Source organism: Thyridium curvatum (genome assembly GCF_004353045.1).
Source record: "Thyridium curvatum strain D216 chromosome Unknown NODE_63_length_253891_cov_75.696892, whole genome shotgun sequence".
NCBI classification, from domain to species: domain Eukaryota; kingdom Fungi; phylum Ascomycota; class Sordariomycetes; order Thyridiales; family Thyridiaceae; genus Thyridium; species Thyridium curvatum.
In genome coordinates, this window is record NW_022156818.1 from 167000 (window position 1) to 180420 (window position 13421).

The 13421-nt window shown below is 56.4% G+C and overlaps 6 protein-coding genes across 6 annotated transcripts; 3 read left to right on the forward strand and 3 right to left on the reverse strand.

The window, feature by feature from the left end:
- Nucleotides 1-182: 182 nt before the first annotated feature.
- E0L32_009076 (uncharacterized protein) lies at nt 183-1596 on the forward strand (the record flags this gene model as incomplete). The annotated part of the gene is made up of 2 exons (XM_031144002.1): nt 183-312; nt 386-1596. The coding sequence occupies 2 exons, from the start codon at nt 183-185 to the stop codon at nt 1594-1596; spliced, it is 1341 nt and encodes a 446-aa protein (XP_030991448.1).
- A 448-nt stretch (nt 1597-2044) lies between these two features.
- E0L32_009077 (uncharacterized protein) lies at nt 2045-3624 on the forward strand (the record flags this gene model as incomplete). The annotated part of the gene is made up of 5 exons (XM_031144003.1): nt 2045-2069; nt 2128-2147; nt 2190-2410; nt 2475-2570; nt 2631-3624. The coding sequence occupies 5 exons, from the start codon at nt 2045-2047 to the stop codon at nt 3622-3624; spliced, it is 1356 nt and encodes a 451-aa protein (XP_030991449.1).
- A 555-nt stretch (nt 3625-4179) lies between these two features.
- E0L32_009078 (uncharacterized protein) lies at nt 4180-6225 on the reverse strand (the record flags this gene model as incomplete). Its single annotated transcript, XM_031144004.1, has 8 exons — nt 4180-4346; nt 4406-4483; nt 4537-4617; nt 4675-5105; nt 5168-5517; nt 5572-5726; nt 5791-6004; nt 6070-6225. 8 exons carry the CDS (start codon nt 6223-6225, stop codon nt 4180-4182), a joined length of 1632 nt encoding a protein of 543 aa, XP_030991450.1.
- Nucleotides 6226-7107: 882 nt separating this feature from the next.
- On the reverse strand, nt 7108-8873 carry E0L32_009079 (uncharacterized protein; the record flags this gene model as incomplete). Its single annotated transcript, XM_031144005.1, has 4 exons — nt 7108-7524; nt 7578-8121; nt 8174-8599; nt 8659-8873. The coding sequence occupies 4 exons, from the start codon at nt 8871-8873 to the stop codon at nt 7108-7110; spliced, it is 1602 nt and encodes a 533-aa protein (XP_030991451.1).
- Nucleotides 8874-9879: 1006 nt separating this feature from the next.
- Nucleotides 9880-11779, forward strand: E0L32_009080 (uncharacterized protein; the record flags this gene model as incomplete). Its single annotated transcript, XM_031144006.1, has 5 exons — nt 9880-10704; nt 10757-10930; nt 10984-11265; nt 11322-11405; nt 11462-11779. 5 exons carry the CDS (start codon nt 9880-9882, stop codon nt 11777-11779), a joined length of 1683 nt encoding a protein of 560 aa, XP_030991452.1.
- Nucleotides 11780-12113: 334 nt separating this feature from the next.
- E0L32_009081 (uncharacterized protein) lies at nt 12114-12572 on the reverse strand (the record flags this gene model as incomplete). The annotated part of the gene is made up of 1 exon (XM_031144007.1): nt 12114-12572. The coding sequence occupies one exon, from the start codon at nt 12570-12572 to the stop codon at nt 12114-12116; it is 459 nt and encodes a 152-aa protein (XP_030991453.1).
- Nucleotides 12573-13421: the final 849 nt, after the last annotated feature.

Sequence of the window (13421 nt, forward strand, 5' to 3'; positions counted from 1 at the left end):
ATCGACATTTGACGTTGGGTGATTCATCTCGACATTCGCATACGCTGTCCAACTGGGTGGCTTACCCTTATCGCATGGTCGATGAAGTGAAGAGGGACTCTCTGCAATCACTCACTCAATCAATCAATCAATCCACCGATCAAACATACACCAGGAGAAGACGGACTCTCCCCGCGACGACCATGGGGCCGTCCGCCCTGCTCTCCCTGCCGCCGCAGTGGGTGCGCAAATACGACACGTTCATCACCAAGAATGTCCATCAGGTATCACAGATTGAATCGGCGCTGCGGTCGCTGACCTATATCATACCTGGTAAGAAAAGGAACCCCTCTGGCCATCTTCCACTCTGCCATGTAGCTAAACACCATCACTCGTCTCCCAACAGGCCGCTTCCGCGACGCCGAAATCGCCTCCGAAACCATCCACTCGGGCGTCCAGCTCCTCTCCCTCTACCACGACCTCCTCCTCCTCCGCGCCCTCTCCTCGCCGCCGTCACCGCCATCCTCATCACAAGCCACCGACAATGGCAGCAGCAAACAGTCACCACCCCCTCCTCCTCTGCACTCTCCTTCCCTACACAGCAGGTACACCCGCTTCTGGATGCAAAAGAGCCCGCTCTACCGCCGCCTCGCCGTCATGCTCCAGGTCGTCGAGTACACGCAGCTGCTGTGTGAGATGGTCGCCAAGCGCCGGGGCGCCCGCCGCGACGGCGACGAGCGCCTGCGCTGGCGCGTCGTCGTGGTGATCGAGGCGGTCAAGGCCCTCTGCCGCCTGCTCCTGCTGCGCATCACGCGGTCGCGCGTGCTCGTCTCGCCGCCCCTGCCGGAGCGCCAGCCCGTGCCGGACGCCGCCGCCGCCGACGCAGAGGAGGAGGACGACGGGGCCGCGCTGGCGGAGCTGATGGGCGAGGAGGACGGACAGCCCAACGGGCACGCCGCAGCCAACGGCCATGCCAACGGCTCTGCTGCCGGTGCTGGTGCGAAAGCAGCGGTGTCCAAGGACGGCAGCTGGACCATGCCCCGCACGGGCATGACGCTGCCGGGCCTGCCGCACGAGGGCGACATCAGCAACTACCTACTCTCGCGCGTCCTGACGGCCGACGACATCAAGCCCGCGCCCAAGCTCGCTAACCGCCTGCGCGGCGCCGCCCTCGCCGCCGAGGTCCTGCACATCCTCGCCCCGCTCGCCTTCGCCGCCGCCCTGGCGCGCAGCTACGGCAGCCGCGGCGGCGCAACGGCGACCCCGACGCCACGGTACAACGGGTACAGCAGCAGCCCCATACCGAGCAGCAGCAGCGCGAGGAGCAGCCGGGGCTCGGCACTGGCGGCCTGGGCGCCCTGGCTCGTGGGCGTGGGCTTCGAGATGGCGGCGCGGCAGCTGCGCGACAGGGGCCTGCGCACGACGGCGCTCGAGAGGGAGGAGTGGTCCAAGAGGGCGTGGGGCATGGGCTGGTGGGCCATGAGGGGCGCCGCGTACGAGGGGGTCACCAGGGGCGTCGTCGAGGGCGTGCGGGCCCGGCTGCCGAGCTTCGTGGGCGGGATACTCGAGGACTACGAGTACCTTTGGGAGAATTACTATTTCAGCACGAGTCCCTGAGCATGAATTGAGGCGGGGGTGGGGGAGAGCCCGGGTTGTATCAATATCGGCTTTTTTCCTTCTTCAAATAATACCATTGCCATTGCGGACGAGATCTACCGACGACGAGAGTGATCTGCTTATTCCTCTGTTGTTTGGATTCGAGTGACAAGCATGCATTCGGAGGGAACTCAGTTCTTTCTTGTGTCCCAACTAGCCACTTTCAGCATCCTATTCTCATCAACCATAGACTTGTAGGTATGGTAAGGTAGTCTATAGTTCATTATGATTAGCATCAAACTAGGACAAAATGAACCCCGCAATACGGCGTGCACGCATTTGTGGACACAGAGGCGGCTCCCAACTATTTAGTTTCTCGCGTGCATCCTCGTCAACTTACCTGTCCAGATGCTATCGAGGAGGCAGCCTCTTGCCGAATTAGCATGGCGCCTGTACTTCCAGACGAACTATGGCTTCTCATCTTTGCGTACCTGGTCAGTGTCCATCCCTGTCTGGTATCAATCTCGTTCCTACAACACTCGATATCGATAGTGGACGGACTCAAGGCTGATGTGTGTGTGTGTGTGTGTGTGTGTGTGTCCGGCTTCTACTAGACCAAAACGCCTGACTTGCTGAACGCTTCTCTCGTCTGCAAGTCCTTCAACGAACTGACCACCAGACGGCTTTGGCGGGTTGTGCGCCAGGCCCTACACTACCGACGAGATGACCCCAAGGCGATGCCTTCAGTCCCCTTGCCAAAGTCGAAGCTCCGGCACACGAAAGACCTCCAATTCTTGATTGGGTTTCCTGGCGCTGCTACGTGCCGTCACAACCTGTAAGGAGAGCTTCTCTTGATTTGCTTTCCAGTCATGACGAAATTTCGTTGACAGCTTTCAAAGGACCGACGAGTCCCAAGAGCAATTGGACGTTCGCCTAAGCGAGACTGTCAATACTATACTGGACGCCTTTGAAGACGGCCAAATAGAGGAATTTAGGTAACACCTCTTTAACAGATGATATTCATTCTTCCTAGCAGCACTAACGAGTCGCCGTAGCTGGCACGTCGAAGATTGCATCCCCCAATGCGCCATCGGATCACAGGGTATTCTGTCAACAAGGCACCCCGGTCTGCAGCTCCTGGCCATGTCATCGGACACATCCTGTCAGGGTCCGGATCCTGCCGACTTGGCAAAAGGCCTGGATGCCTTCCGGCAGCTGCGGACCATCTCCTGGATGCTGCCCAGCGCCGCCAACGTCCGCCACTTGGCCCTGCTCTTTAAGAACAACGCGGAGCACCTGCGGGACGTCGAGCTGATCACGTCCCCAGGCGACATCGTCTACGGGATGTCGACCGGCCTGCGCGCCGAGGACGACGAGCTTTCTTCCGAGGAGGGCCTTCGGGAGTTCATGATCGGGCAGGTCCTGTGCGCAGGCGTGCCGGCCCCGCTGGAGGCGCCCGTCTTCCCGGCCATACGCAAGCTCTGCCTGGACGAGGTAGGCGTCGACGAGAGGCTGGGGCTGGCCCTCAACTTTGAGACGCTCGAAGTGCTGGTGCTGCACGGCTGCCCCGGCTGGGGCCTGGCCGTGGAGAGCGCCGCCCGCCACGGCGGCAAGATCCGGCTGCGCGAGTTCGAGCTCTACGCGATGTATTCCGTCGCAGTGACCGATTTTGAGCGGCTGTGCGGCTTCATAACGGCCTTCTCGGGCCTGCGGTCCTTTTGTGCTAGCATGGACGGTTCTCTACGATCCGCACCCATGTGGGAATGTCTCGCGGGGCACCACGCGGCCACCCTGAAGAGATTCGTCCACTGCCAGCAGCGCATCCCCGAGACGGACGACTGGCCTAATCTTATGGAATGTCTATGGCCTGCTGCAGCCTCGTCTAACGAGGCGCGTATTGACTCCGACATGGCTCCACTCCAGCTTGGACCGCAAGGCAGCATGCTGAAAGAGTGCGATCTAGAGTTTCTGGGCTTCGAGGCCACTCAAAGCCACATGGTGAATATGATCTTGGGACGAAATTCAAGGACACGGAGTCCTTCTAGCTAACGTTTGTTTATCTCTACCAGCATGCCTTACGAGACGTTCTCCCCTCGAAAACGTCTCTACGAGCCTTACACCTCCGCGGCCCGAGCCTCGAGCACACGGATTCTGGGGATGTTGTCCCCCCGGACGGCCTTTTGCAGTTTGCGCGGTGGATGTTCGGGTCCGGAGGGGTACAGTCGCTCCAGTACCTGCGCTTCGGAGACGTGGCGTTCCGGAACACGGAAGGGACTCGTCAGGTGTGCTACTGCCGGTGTATGAATACTACGGATGGGTTCCGGATGCTTGATCAGGATGAGGATGCCTGGGAGAGGATGTCTGAGGAGTTTGGCGGCTCATTCGCTGCTTGTACGATGCCGTATTGGGGATAGAACTTTCTTTTCTTGGAGTGCTGGGCTTCAATTAGAATGGTAGTTGTCGCATCGCACTTTGACATCTTCATGCAGTGTGCGAACGTGAAACTGGGATAGGAATGGATGGCTTAACATCTTGATTGCCCGATCGGTATCAAACCCCAGGGACGAGAATGCCGGAATGCTACATCTAGTACGTAGAATGCATTTAAAAAGCGTGCAGGACTCTGTGGATGATAGATTTCTTCTCCCTCCCACCCTCTGCCTCTAGCACTTCCTGTTCCTCCCGCATCGAAGTGAATTCGCTCTGGAGATCCATGTCCGAGAGCGGAATGACCTTGGATCTCAGGAAGAACTTGAAAAAGATGTAAAGCGCTGTCGATGTGTTAGCCATTTCTAGTTTAATACTCGCGTAGTCAAACAGGCTTGCTTACCAGCGAAGATGGCAACGTTGAGGTAGCAGGTTAGAAACCCTTCTGCGGTAAAATGTCCCTTGACGAAGACATCGAAGCCTGAACAGAAAGTCAGTGAGTGTCGTAATGGGCTCTCAAAAAGACAGACTCACCAGAGAATATGATAATCAGCAAGATCAAAATCAGTGTTGCCCACGCGGTATAAGGCTGGAGGGGGCTCCTGTATGGAAGGTCTTCGCGAGTGTTAGTATGGTGTCTACTATAACATGCGGAACACAGAGAAGGCTTACCACGCCGACTGTATCCCTGCTTCTTCAGTGCAGCGAAGAATCTAAGGTAGGTGAACTCGATGACAGCCCAGCCAATGAGCCCTGCCACCGTGGTGATGTTGACGAACCAGCCGAAGACGACCGACGTATTGTTGGCGACGTTCAAGTAGACAAGCGGCAGCAGGATGCAAGTAACCCCGACAGCATAATGAGGGGTCCCAAACCGGTTGCATCGCATCAACAGTTTTGGGGCATGACCGTCGGCGCTGAGACCGTACATAGTTCTCGAGGCGATGAATATGCACGCCGAAGCGCTGCTGATGGCCGATGTGCAAACCACGGCGTTAATGATTGATGGTACAACTGCGACACCGGAGCGCTGGAAGGCGATCACGAAGGGCGACTGTTGGGCAGTGCCGGTGGACAGGGAGAGAGACGGGTCGTTGTAGGGTCTAAGCAGAGTTAGTCAGTCAAAAGCGCTTTGCCGTTCGTGAGATAGCCAGTGTCTGCTTACACAAGCATGCCGACGATCAATATGCTAAGAACGTAGAAGAACAGCACGCGGTAGAATGTCTTCTTGGTCGCTCCCGGCACAGTTCTCCTTGGGTCACGAGTCTCGGATCCGGAGATGGCAACAACTTGGATGTTGCCGTAGCTGAAGGCTGCAGACAGCATGACTTTCCAAAAGGCTAGAAAGTTACCAGTCGCGCCGGTCTTGATGTACGAATTGAAGGCGCCGGGGTCCTGCCAGTACCGAAACCCGATACGTTCGTGATTGGGCCCTCCGCCGAGGTTGATGACCAGCCCTCCAATGATGAGGCCGATGATGAGCATGATCTTGAGTGACGCGAAGACGACTTCGGACTATTCGCTGGGGGTAAGATACCGCATGGCAGGGGCAGGATTGAATGTACATACCTCTCCGTACAAGCGAACGCCACAAAGGTTGATGGCAACAATGACAACCAAGAAAATCGTGATCCAGACCCCGGGATTGACAGACGTATTCCAGAACTGAATGACCGTGGCCGCGGCACTGATCTCGGCAGGAACAGAGATAGACATGGTGTACCCTTCTTACGTATCAGCTTCACGGCTAAATCGTACGCACTGGAAAAGATGGCCTCGCCGACTCACAGAAGTTCCATCCAGTCGCCGCTCCAAGAGCCGGCTCAACAAATTTGGTCGCATGCCTAACGAACCCTCCGGTATGGGGCATGAAGGCGGTGATCTCGCCCGTCGTGTACGCCACGCCGGCAGTCACGAGGCCCATGAGCGTGTAGGCCAGGAGAGCGCCGGCGGGGCCCGCAATGGCGATGACCTTGCCGGAGCCGAGGAAGAGACCGGTTCCCTGTTGCCGACATCAGCTTTGGTATCGCAGCAGGTCCTCATTCGCGTGCCGAGAAGCGAACTTACAATCATACCTGCCAAGGCGATCATGTTGATGTGGCGCGCCTGCATGTCCCGCTTCAGCCCGCCCGTGGGCACAATCTCGCCGGCTCGGGCATCTGGGGCCTTGAGGTCCTGGGGCCTGCTGCCCGAGGCATCGGTTTGCTTCTCAGCGTCCTCCATCATGTGCATTGAGTATCACCAGTGGTCCTGGTCAGCTTTTGGGTTACAGGAGCTTGAGAGAAGATGCATTCCGGTCGCCACTCGGCTCACAGCATGGGGAGCGAGCTTGTACTTATCTTTCTTCTTCCCTATCATCGAGGAGTGAGTGACACATCTGCACTTATCAGCTTGCAGAGTTCCTCGTCGGCAATGGTAGTCATATCTGTGGGATTCGATGGTGGGTGGTGCCATCCGGTGGAGCTCTTTTTTGAAATGCCGGTGCGGAGATAGATACCGGCCCGGCGATCAAAGTCGAGGATGGACACCGGTATGCGCGGGGCAACAAAGCACCTTGTTCCTTTGGGCATTCACTCGGGTATATCTGCCTCAGCCTCGAGTGCTTTGAGAGCAATCCGTACCTTTTCATTGGCACTCTTTCCGCTTATCCCAACTCTTTGCAGCACATGATGTCTTCTGCAAATGACGATTCATTTACGCTCTACGACCTGCGAGTCGAGGTAGTCTGTCCGCCAGGCAAGAGAATCCTCTGCGGAGCCAAGGAAGGAGACTACTTTGAGCTCAAGGGCGAGATGCTGTATCTGCCTCCCGGCCAAGGGATGAGCATATATAGCATAGGTATGCAGACCTTATATACATATACAGAATTTGGATTCATACTGAGCCCCATAGCTTCTGTCCTGCCACTCCTCGCGGCCAGGCAACGACAGACGCACCCCAATGACTGGATTACAACCGACGCCAACGTGGCTTGCCCTGACCCGAACTGCCCATCTCTGCTAAGGATCACCAGGCAGGGGACAAGGACGTTTTCACATGCCGAGACAACAGTAGTCCCGCTGGGATGAGGAGGTTGTACGAGTATTACCGCGGTGTAGATTCCGATCAAGCTAGGAATACACCATCTTGCGTGCTGAAACCGGCGCTTGCGAAGAGGTGCTCCCAGGTCTCGTCGCTGACGAACTGGAAGTCCAAGGTACCCTGCTGTGATGCGGGATCTACGCTGTCTAGAATGGCCCAGTCGCGACTCTGGGCTGGAGTTCTCGTTGAAGACGGCCTGTTCCCCTGAATCGGTGTCTGAGCGGCGACCGCAACGACTTGGTTGGCGGCGGCGGACCGGCTCTCGGTCCGCCACCTTGTGGCTAGATTGGAAGTAACCTTGTTGAGGAACCCGGCCTGAAGTGCACAGCTTGAACCAGGCTGGGCGGCCTGTTGCGAGAATGCTATTGCTGCATTGCGGATTATTTCCAGCGTGCTGGGTTCGATTTCCTTAGTCATTGATTCCGGAGCCAATACAAGCAGCTGTGTAATTTCGTTAGACAAGTTTCAGGACCCGTGAGAGATACAGGACTAACCTTGATCAGAAATGCCGCGCTGTAAGCGATCATGATATGTACGGAGTCTTGCGCAAAGAAGAGTCGGGAAGAGTTCTGGGGTATCATCCGGAGCATGTCCGTGGCACTGGAATAGGCTACCCATAGCATCTCCAGGCTAGGTGATGACTCTGGATCGCAGGCTCTCAGCAGCTCTTGGAGAGGCAGCGAAAAGACTTGTAGGCGGAGATGAGTTCCGTAGAACCGAATCAAGAAGGGATGGCAACTCTCCTCATCAGGGGGGCCTTGCTGTTCTGCCAGTTGAACCCAGCGGTTCTGCCACTCCATGATACGTCGGTTGATGAGTGTAAGTAGAGATTCGATATTATTCAGTGACAATCCGTCTCGGCCAAATCGCTTGGGACCAATGAGGTTGAAAATCACCGAAGTCTCCAGACGTAATCTTACAAGAGCACCGAGGAAGAAGTCGTTCGCGATGGATATCGAGTTGTTGCACCAGGTATCAACCGACTCGATGAAGTCGTTCCGCTCGATCATGTAGGGCTTGCCTGTCTGAAGGCTTATGCTGTTTGAGGTCAGAATTAGCACGTCACTGAAAGACACGAGTCGATAATTACCTTCGATCATAAACGAATAGAACCAACCACGTCCTCTCCACGTTTCGTACTTCTCTTCTCTCTAGCTCACTTTTATCATCATAGCTGCCGCCTAACGAGGCTGCAAGCTTGTGCCAGTCTAGGTCAATGCACATGCGGATGACCCAGCCTACGAGAGTCCAAGCGCGAGTATCTTGAGGCTCTTTCCAGTAGGTCAAGATAAGGGCACCCTGAGCAATCTCGGCTGACTTTGATCCCTCGCGGAAACATCTACTGAGTAGCTCTTCTGCGTGCTCATGGAGTTGCTTGTGTATACTTGTATTAAAGAGCTTGGCTGCCATGGCAAGCATGGCGGTAAAGAGGAAAGATGACCGTTGTCGAACGTAGGGATAGGTGTGTAGAACTGGGTCCATCTGGCAGATGTATGGGTTGAGGACGGTCATGAAGCTGCAAGTTCGTACATCAGCTCAATACAGATAAATAAACTGACTAATATCATCACAAACTTCTCAAAAAGACTCTTTGCTATCGTAGAGTTGACAAGACCCAGGTCGACAGGGTCGTCTCGGGGCAGAGATACAGTCATTCCTGATGGCTCGCCAGCGTCGCCATCTCCCGTACTGAGGATGGCCCTGAGCGAGAATTTGCCGGTCATAGCCTCGCGGCTCAGAAGTCCCGAAGGTTGCAAGCTGCTTGGCTCGGCATTTGAGTCCCGGCGCATTTGAGAGGCCGCCGGTGTGTGCGCGTCAGCCATGGGCCGACGCTCCTCAGAACCCCCATTCCCCGCGTGTGGTGGGGGGACCGAAGATATCGGCGTGGCTCGTACCCTCGATATTCTAGCAGCAGTGTGATTAGGCTTCAATCTCTCCAAGGTAGGGCTATCCAATCTCACCGAGTCCCGGGTTTTCTTCCCCGTCGGTGCTCCTGAAAGATGCAGTCGAGGGACTTCCGGCTGCATCGTTCACACTTCGCCCCCGCTGTCCCAGAGCCGGGCGGCCGGCACTTCATTTTGACCTTCCGACATGGCAGGCAGGCGTTCATGGTACATCCGATGAGACAGGGCTCGGTGTTGAAAGATCAGGGAGATTCTGGAGATGGACGTTCACCTGCATCCATCTGTAGGTGCCGTGTCCAGGTGAATTGCTCAGACAGCGCGTCGCGGGGCTGTATTCACTCACTAACGCTGTCCCCAAACAGCGCTAGTAGCCTCACCTGGGCAAGCTCTCAGCGGGCTAGCGCAGATTGCGGGGTGTTTCTACAGGGGGAGGGATTGATGGCGGAAAGTTCACTAGGCTCCTAACGTGCTACCTACCTAAGGTAGGTATGTAGACGGACAGAGATTTGTAACAGACTCACTTGCTCCCGAAAGTCGGAAGTACTCAAAGTTGAATCCTACCCAGGTAACGATGGTGCAGCTTCCGAAGGGCGGCTGGCAAATCCCTTCTGAAACCCCAAGATAACTAACGACACTGTTATCTCGGCCATCACTGTTGGCCTATTGGTGGGTGACGATGAACACCGGCGATGTGGAGGCCGGCGATCTAGCCCCCTTCAGTTGCTGAATCACCGGCATGCGGGACTTGCGCTGAGATGCCGGGTGTGATCGGGTAAGCCTCTCCTCAACTCTACCCCCTCTGACTATATTAGATCAACGTTTAGTTATCTAAGTATCGTCTCGGTTGCGAGCTGGGACCCGACAGATAGCTTGCATGTCCCCTCTCTCCACGATGGCCGTCACGCAGCGCGGCCGAGCCAACGTGGCCCACGTCAACATGATGACGGACACCATCATCGCCAACCTGCCCACAGACGGCTTGCGTGCCGTCCTGCGCTCGCTTCTGGCATCGCACCCGGAGATCACCAGCTCCTTGGAGGAAGAGGCCAGGAGATACGCTCTGCAGAGCGCGTCGACAAAGCTCAGCGCAGAGCAACCGGCCACCGACATCCCGGCCCTCAAAGAGACCGAGAACCTGGTCCGCTGCATGGCCGGGTCCGGGCTGTGCTTCGAGAGCCTTCCGCTCTTGGGCCAACTAGTCACGCAAGCGACGCATGCCACGGCCGACGACGAGCATTTTCTTGCCTCTGTCGATGGAGACATTGTCCAGGTCATGACGGCAGTGCAGAAGAGTCTCTTCGTCCCGACGGGAACGCGTGGCATGACTGTCGACGAGCAGACCCATCTGCAGCGGTTTAACAAGACTCTCCGTGAGTGTGAGGAGGCTAACCAGAGGGCGAGAGGAACGCACTGCTTCTCCAGAGGCGCTGCTGCTACTGCGAGTGCTCTGGGTGTTCCAGATGCAACTGCCAAGGAGATGAACGAGTCATCCAAGCAGTCCCTGCAAAACGCGCGGCCGCCGCCCGAGGCCAAAGAGACATTCGAATTGGGAAACAAGACATTGCCACGGATCTTCTCCGGACTCTGGCAGATGTCCAGTCCCGCATGGGGCGCAGCACCGACGGCAAAGATCCTTGACCAGTTCTACAAGCACGTGCAAGGCGGCTTCAATGCCTTTGACATGGCGGATCACTACGGCGATGCCGAGATCATCTTTGTGAGCTCTCACTCCACGGGAGAAGCCCTCGCAAAGTCTAACAAGATTACAGGGACGCTTCTGGTCATCCTACCCATACCGAGACTCGGTATTCACCGCCACAAAGTACTGCGTGTTTCACCAGATGACCGACGTGACTCGTGAAGGTGTCCGAGCGAGCGTAACTGAGAGATGCAAAAGGTTGCAGCAGGACAAAGTAGACTTGCTTCAGTTCCACTGGCAATTCGTACGTCGTTGTGTCGATCTGGTGAATCTCGATATAGACTTACCAAAGTGCAGTATGAGAACCCCCGATACCTCGACGTCCTCAGGTTCCTAGCAGAAGACGATCGTGTTGGCATGATTGGGCTGTGCAATTTCGATACCGAGCACATGGAAAGGGTCCTGGATGCGGGTATTGTCTTTCACGCCAACCAAGTACAGGTTTGTCACCCGCGACAGACTTTGCAGAAGAGTGTTGCTAACACAGCTAAGTTCTCACTGATCGATTCCCGCCCAGTCTTCAAGATGGGCGAGTTCTGCGAAACGCACAAAATCAAGCTGTTGACATACGGTACATTGGTGAGTCTGATCGCGGTCTACCTCACTCGTCCATCGTCTCATTGATGTGAATACAGTGCGGCGGGTTTCTATCGGACAAATGGCTTGGTAAGCCTGAGCCGGATCTCTATGATCAAGCCATCACACCGAGTCAGCGAAAGGTAAAACCCATCCTCTTCAGCCATGGCACTAGAGACTCTCTAATTGATCGTGCTAGTATCATACCATGATCCGTGGCTGGGGCGACTGGACCCTGTTCCAAGACCTGCTCCAGACTCTACACCGCATCGCCACTAAGCACGGCGTCAGCGTCTCCAACGTCGCCACACGTTGGGTGCTGGACTTTCCCTACGTAGGCGCCGTCATCGTCGGGGCCCGGATGGGAATCAGCGAGCACACCGACTCGAACCTGGCCAGTTTCGGGTGGTCACTCGACAAGCAGGACCAGGAAGCGATCGAAGAGGTGTTGTCTAGGAGCAGGCGCAGTGAGTTGTTCGAGAGCGTGGGAGACTGTGGGCAGGAATACAGGGTGTGAATACGTCCACTTCGACATGTATCTACAAACTTCGATGGCACGATAAGCCTTCGCATTGCCCGCTCTTCCAGTGAATGGCTACTGCATTCAGGGTCCCTGCTAGTCATAGCAATTCCACATGTTACATCACGTAGCTGGCTCTCAAGTTCGCTCCAGGAGAGAGATCAAGCTTGCGGAGCTCTTTGCGCGTTCACATCGAGGTTAAATCATGAATGGGGAGCATTCGCCTGGATGGCAACTACACACTGCAGAGGGGTAATTAACTTCGGAGTTCACTACGTTCTCATTCAAGGCTGCCCTTCCTCGCCGTCAGACCCATCCTCCGGCCCCGCGATCACGGCACGGGAAGAACCTTGTAGTACAAGTTCATCATCTTGACGTCCTTCATCCACCACTCGTCCCCGATCCTGACCCAGGTCTCGTGGTAGTGGCCCCCGCCCGCGACGTGCACGCCGCCCGTGGAGCCCTTGGGCCCGGCAAAGAACATGACGCCAAAGATGGCCTTGACCTCGTCGGCGCCGACCTGCTCGAGCTCGCCGGGCCCCGTCATGTGCATCGTCTGCTGCTCGGCGAAGTGCGCCTTGAAGTAGGCGACCCACTCGGCGCGCGACTTCCACTTGTAGGCGACGTCGAAGAGCACGACGTCCTTGCCCGCCTCGTCGACCGTGTCAAAGGTGAACTCGGGGACCATGAGGCCGTCAAACTTGTCCCAGTCGTTTGTGTCGGCCCAGCGGCAGTACTGCGACTTGCGGTAGCGGATGCGCTCGGCGGCTTGGGGGTCGACGGGCGCCATTGTGTGTGTAGTGGCAAGGGGTGACTTGTTTGAGGAGAGCAGAGGAGGCGAGGCAAGATAGAAGAGTAGGTACTAAGTGCCAAGCCACTATTTCTCTGTTGAAGCCTTTGACTGGCAGGATATGTGAGATACATGTATTTCTACTCGGGTCCAGAATGCGTATATATGTAGTTCTGCGACTTTCCCAACTTTCTTGTCCCCGCTCGTTCTAGACCACGCCCCATAGCGAGTGACATGTCGTCCCTACCGAGTCTCATTGCAGGCAGGAGAGGGGAAGAAGAAGGTGTGATTGCGTGCGGCGGCCGCATCGCACCCCTGAGGGTGTCCTCGTCTAGCTTGCCTGGTTGTGGAATCGTGCCCTCCCTGTACGCTGCCTGCTGCAGATGCTGTAAATTGGCAGGGTTCAAGAGGTCCGCACCCTGTGCAGGCTGTGGAGCAGACACTCCAGAGATCATGAATGTGGGATGAGCCAAGAAACTCCGACCGCCTTTCACCGCTTGATATGGCGCATGTCGGTAATTTCGCACAGCACATTGTTTCCGGCGGTCTGCAACTTGGCGACATGGACGCATGTAGCTACCTGGGTAATTTGTCCGAGAGAATGAATCTGCGTTATGGGCTAAAGTCCGGAGACGACGCCCTCCCCTTCCGGCTATTAGGCCTTTCCGATCGGTACAGCGGAGTGGGCGGCGTCGGAGATCCGGATCGTGGCGGAGCTCACTGCGGTGGTGTCCTTCGTCTTCGTCTCCGCCCAATTGCAAGTTGGACTAGGCACGAATGTGCTCTGTCTGCATTGCTACCTCATTCGTCGATGGTCTATGTAGAATGGCCGAGCAGGTTATTGGCTGC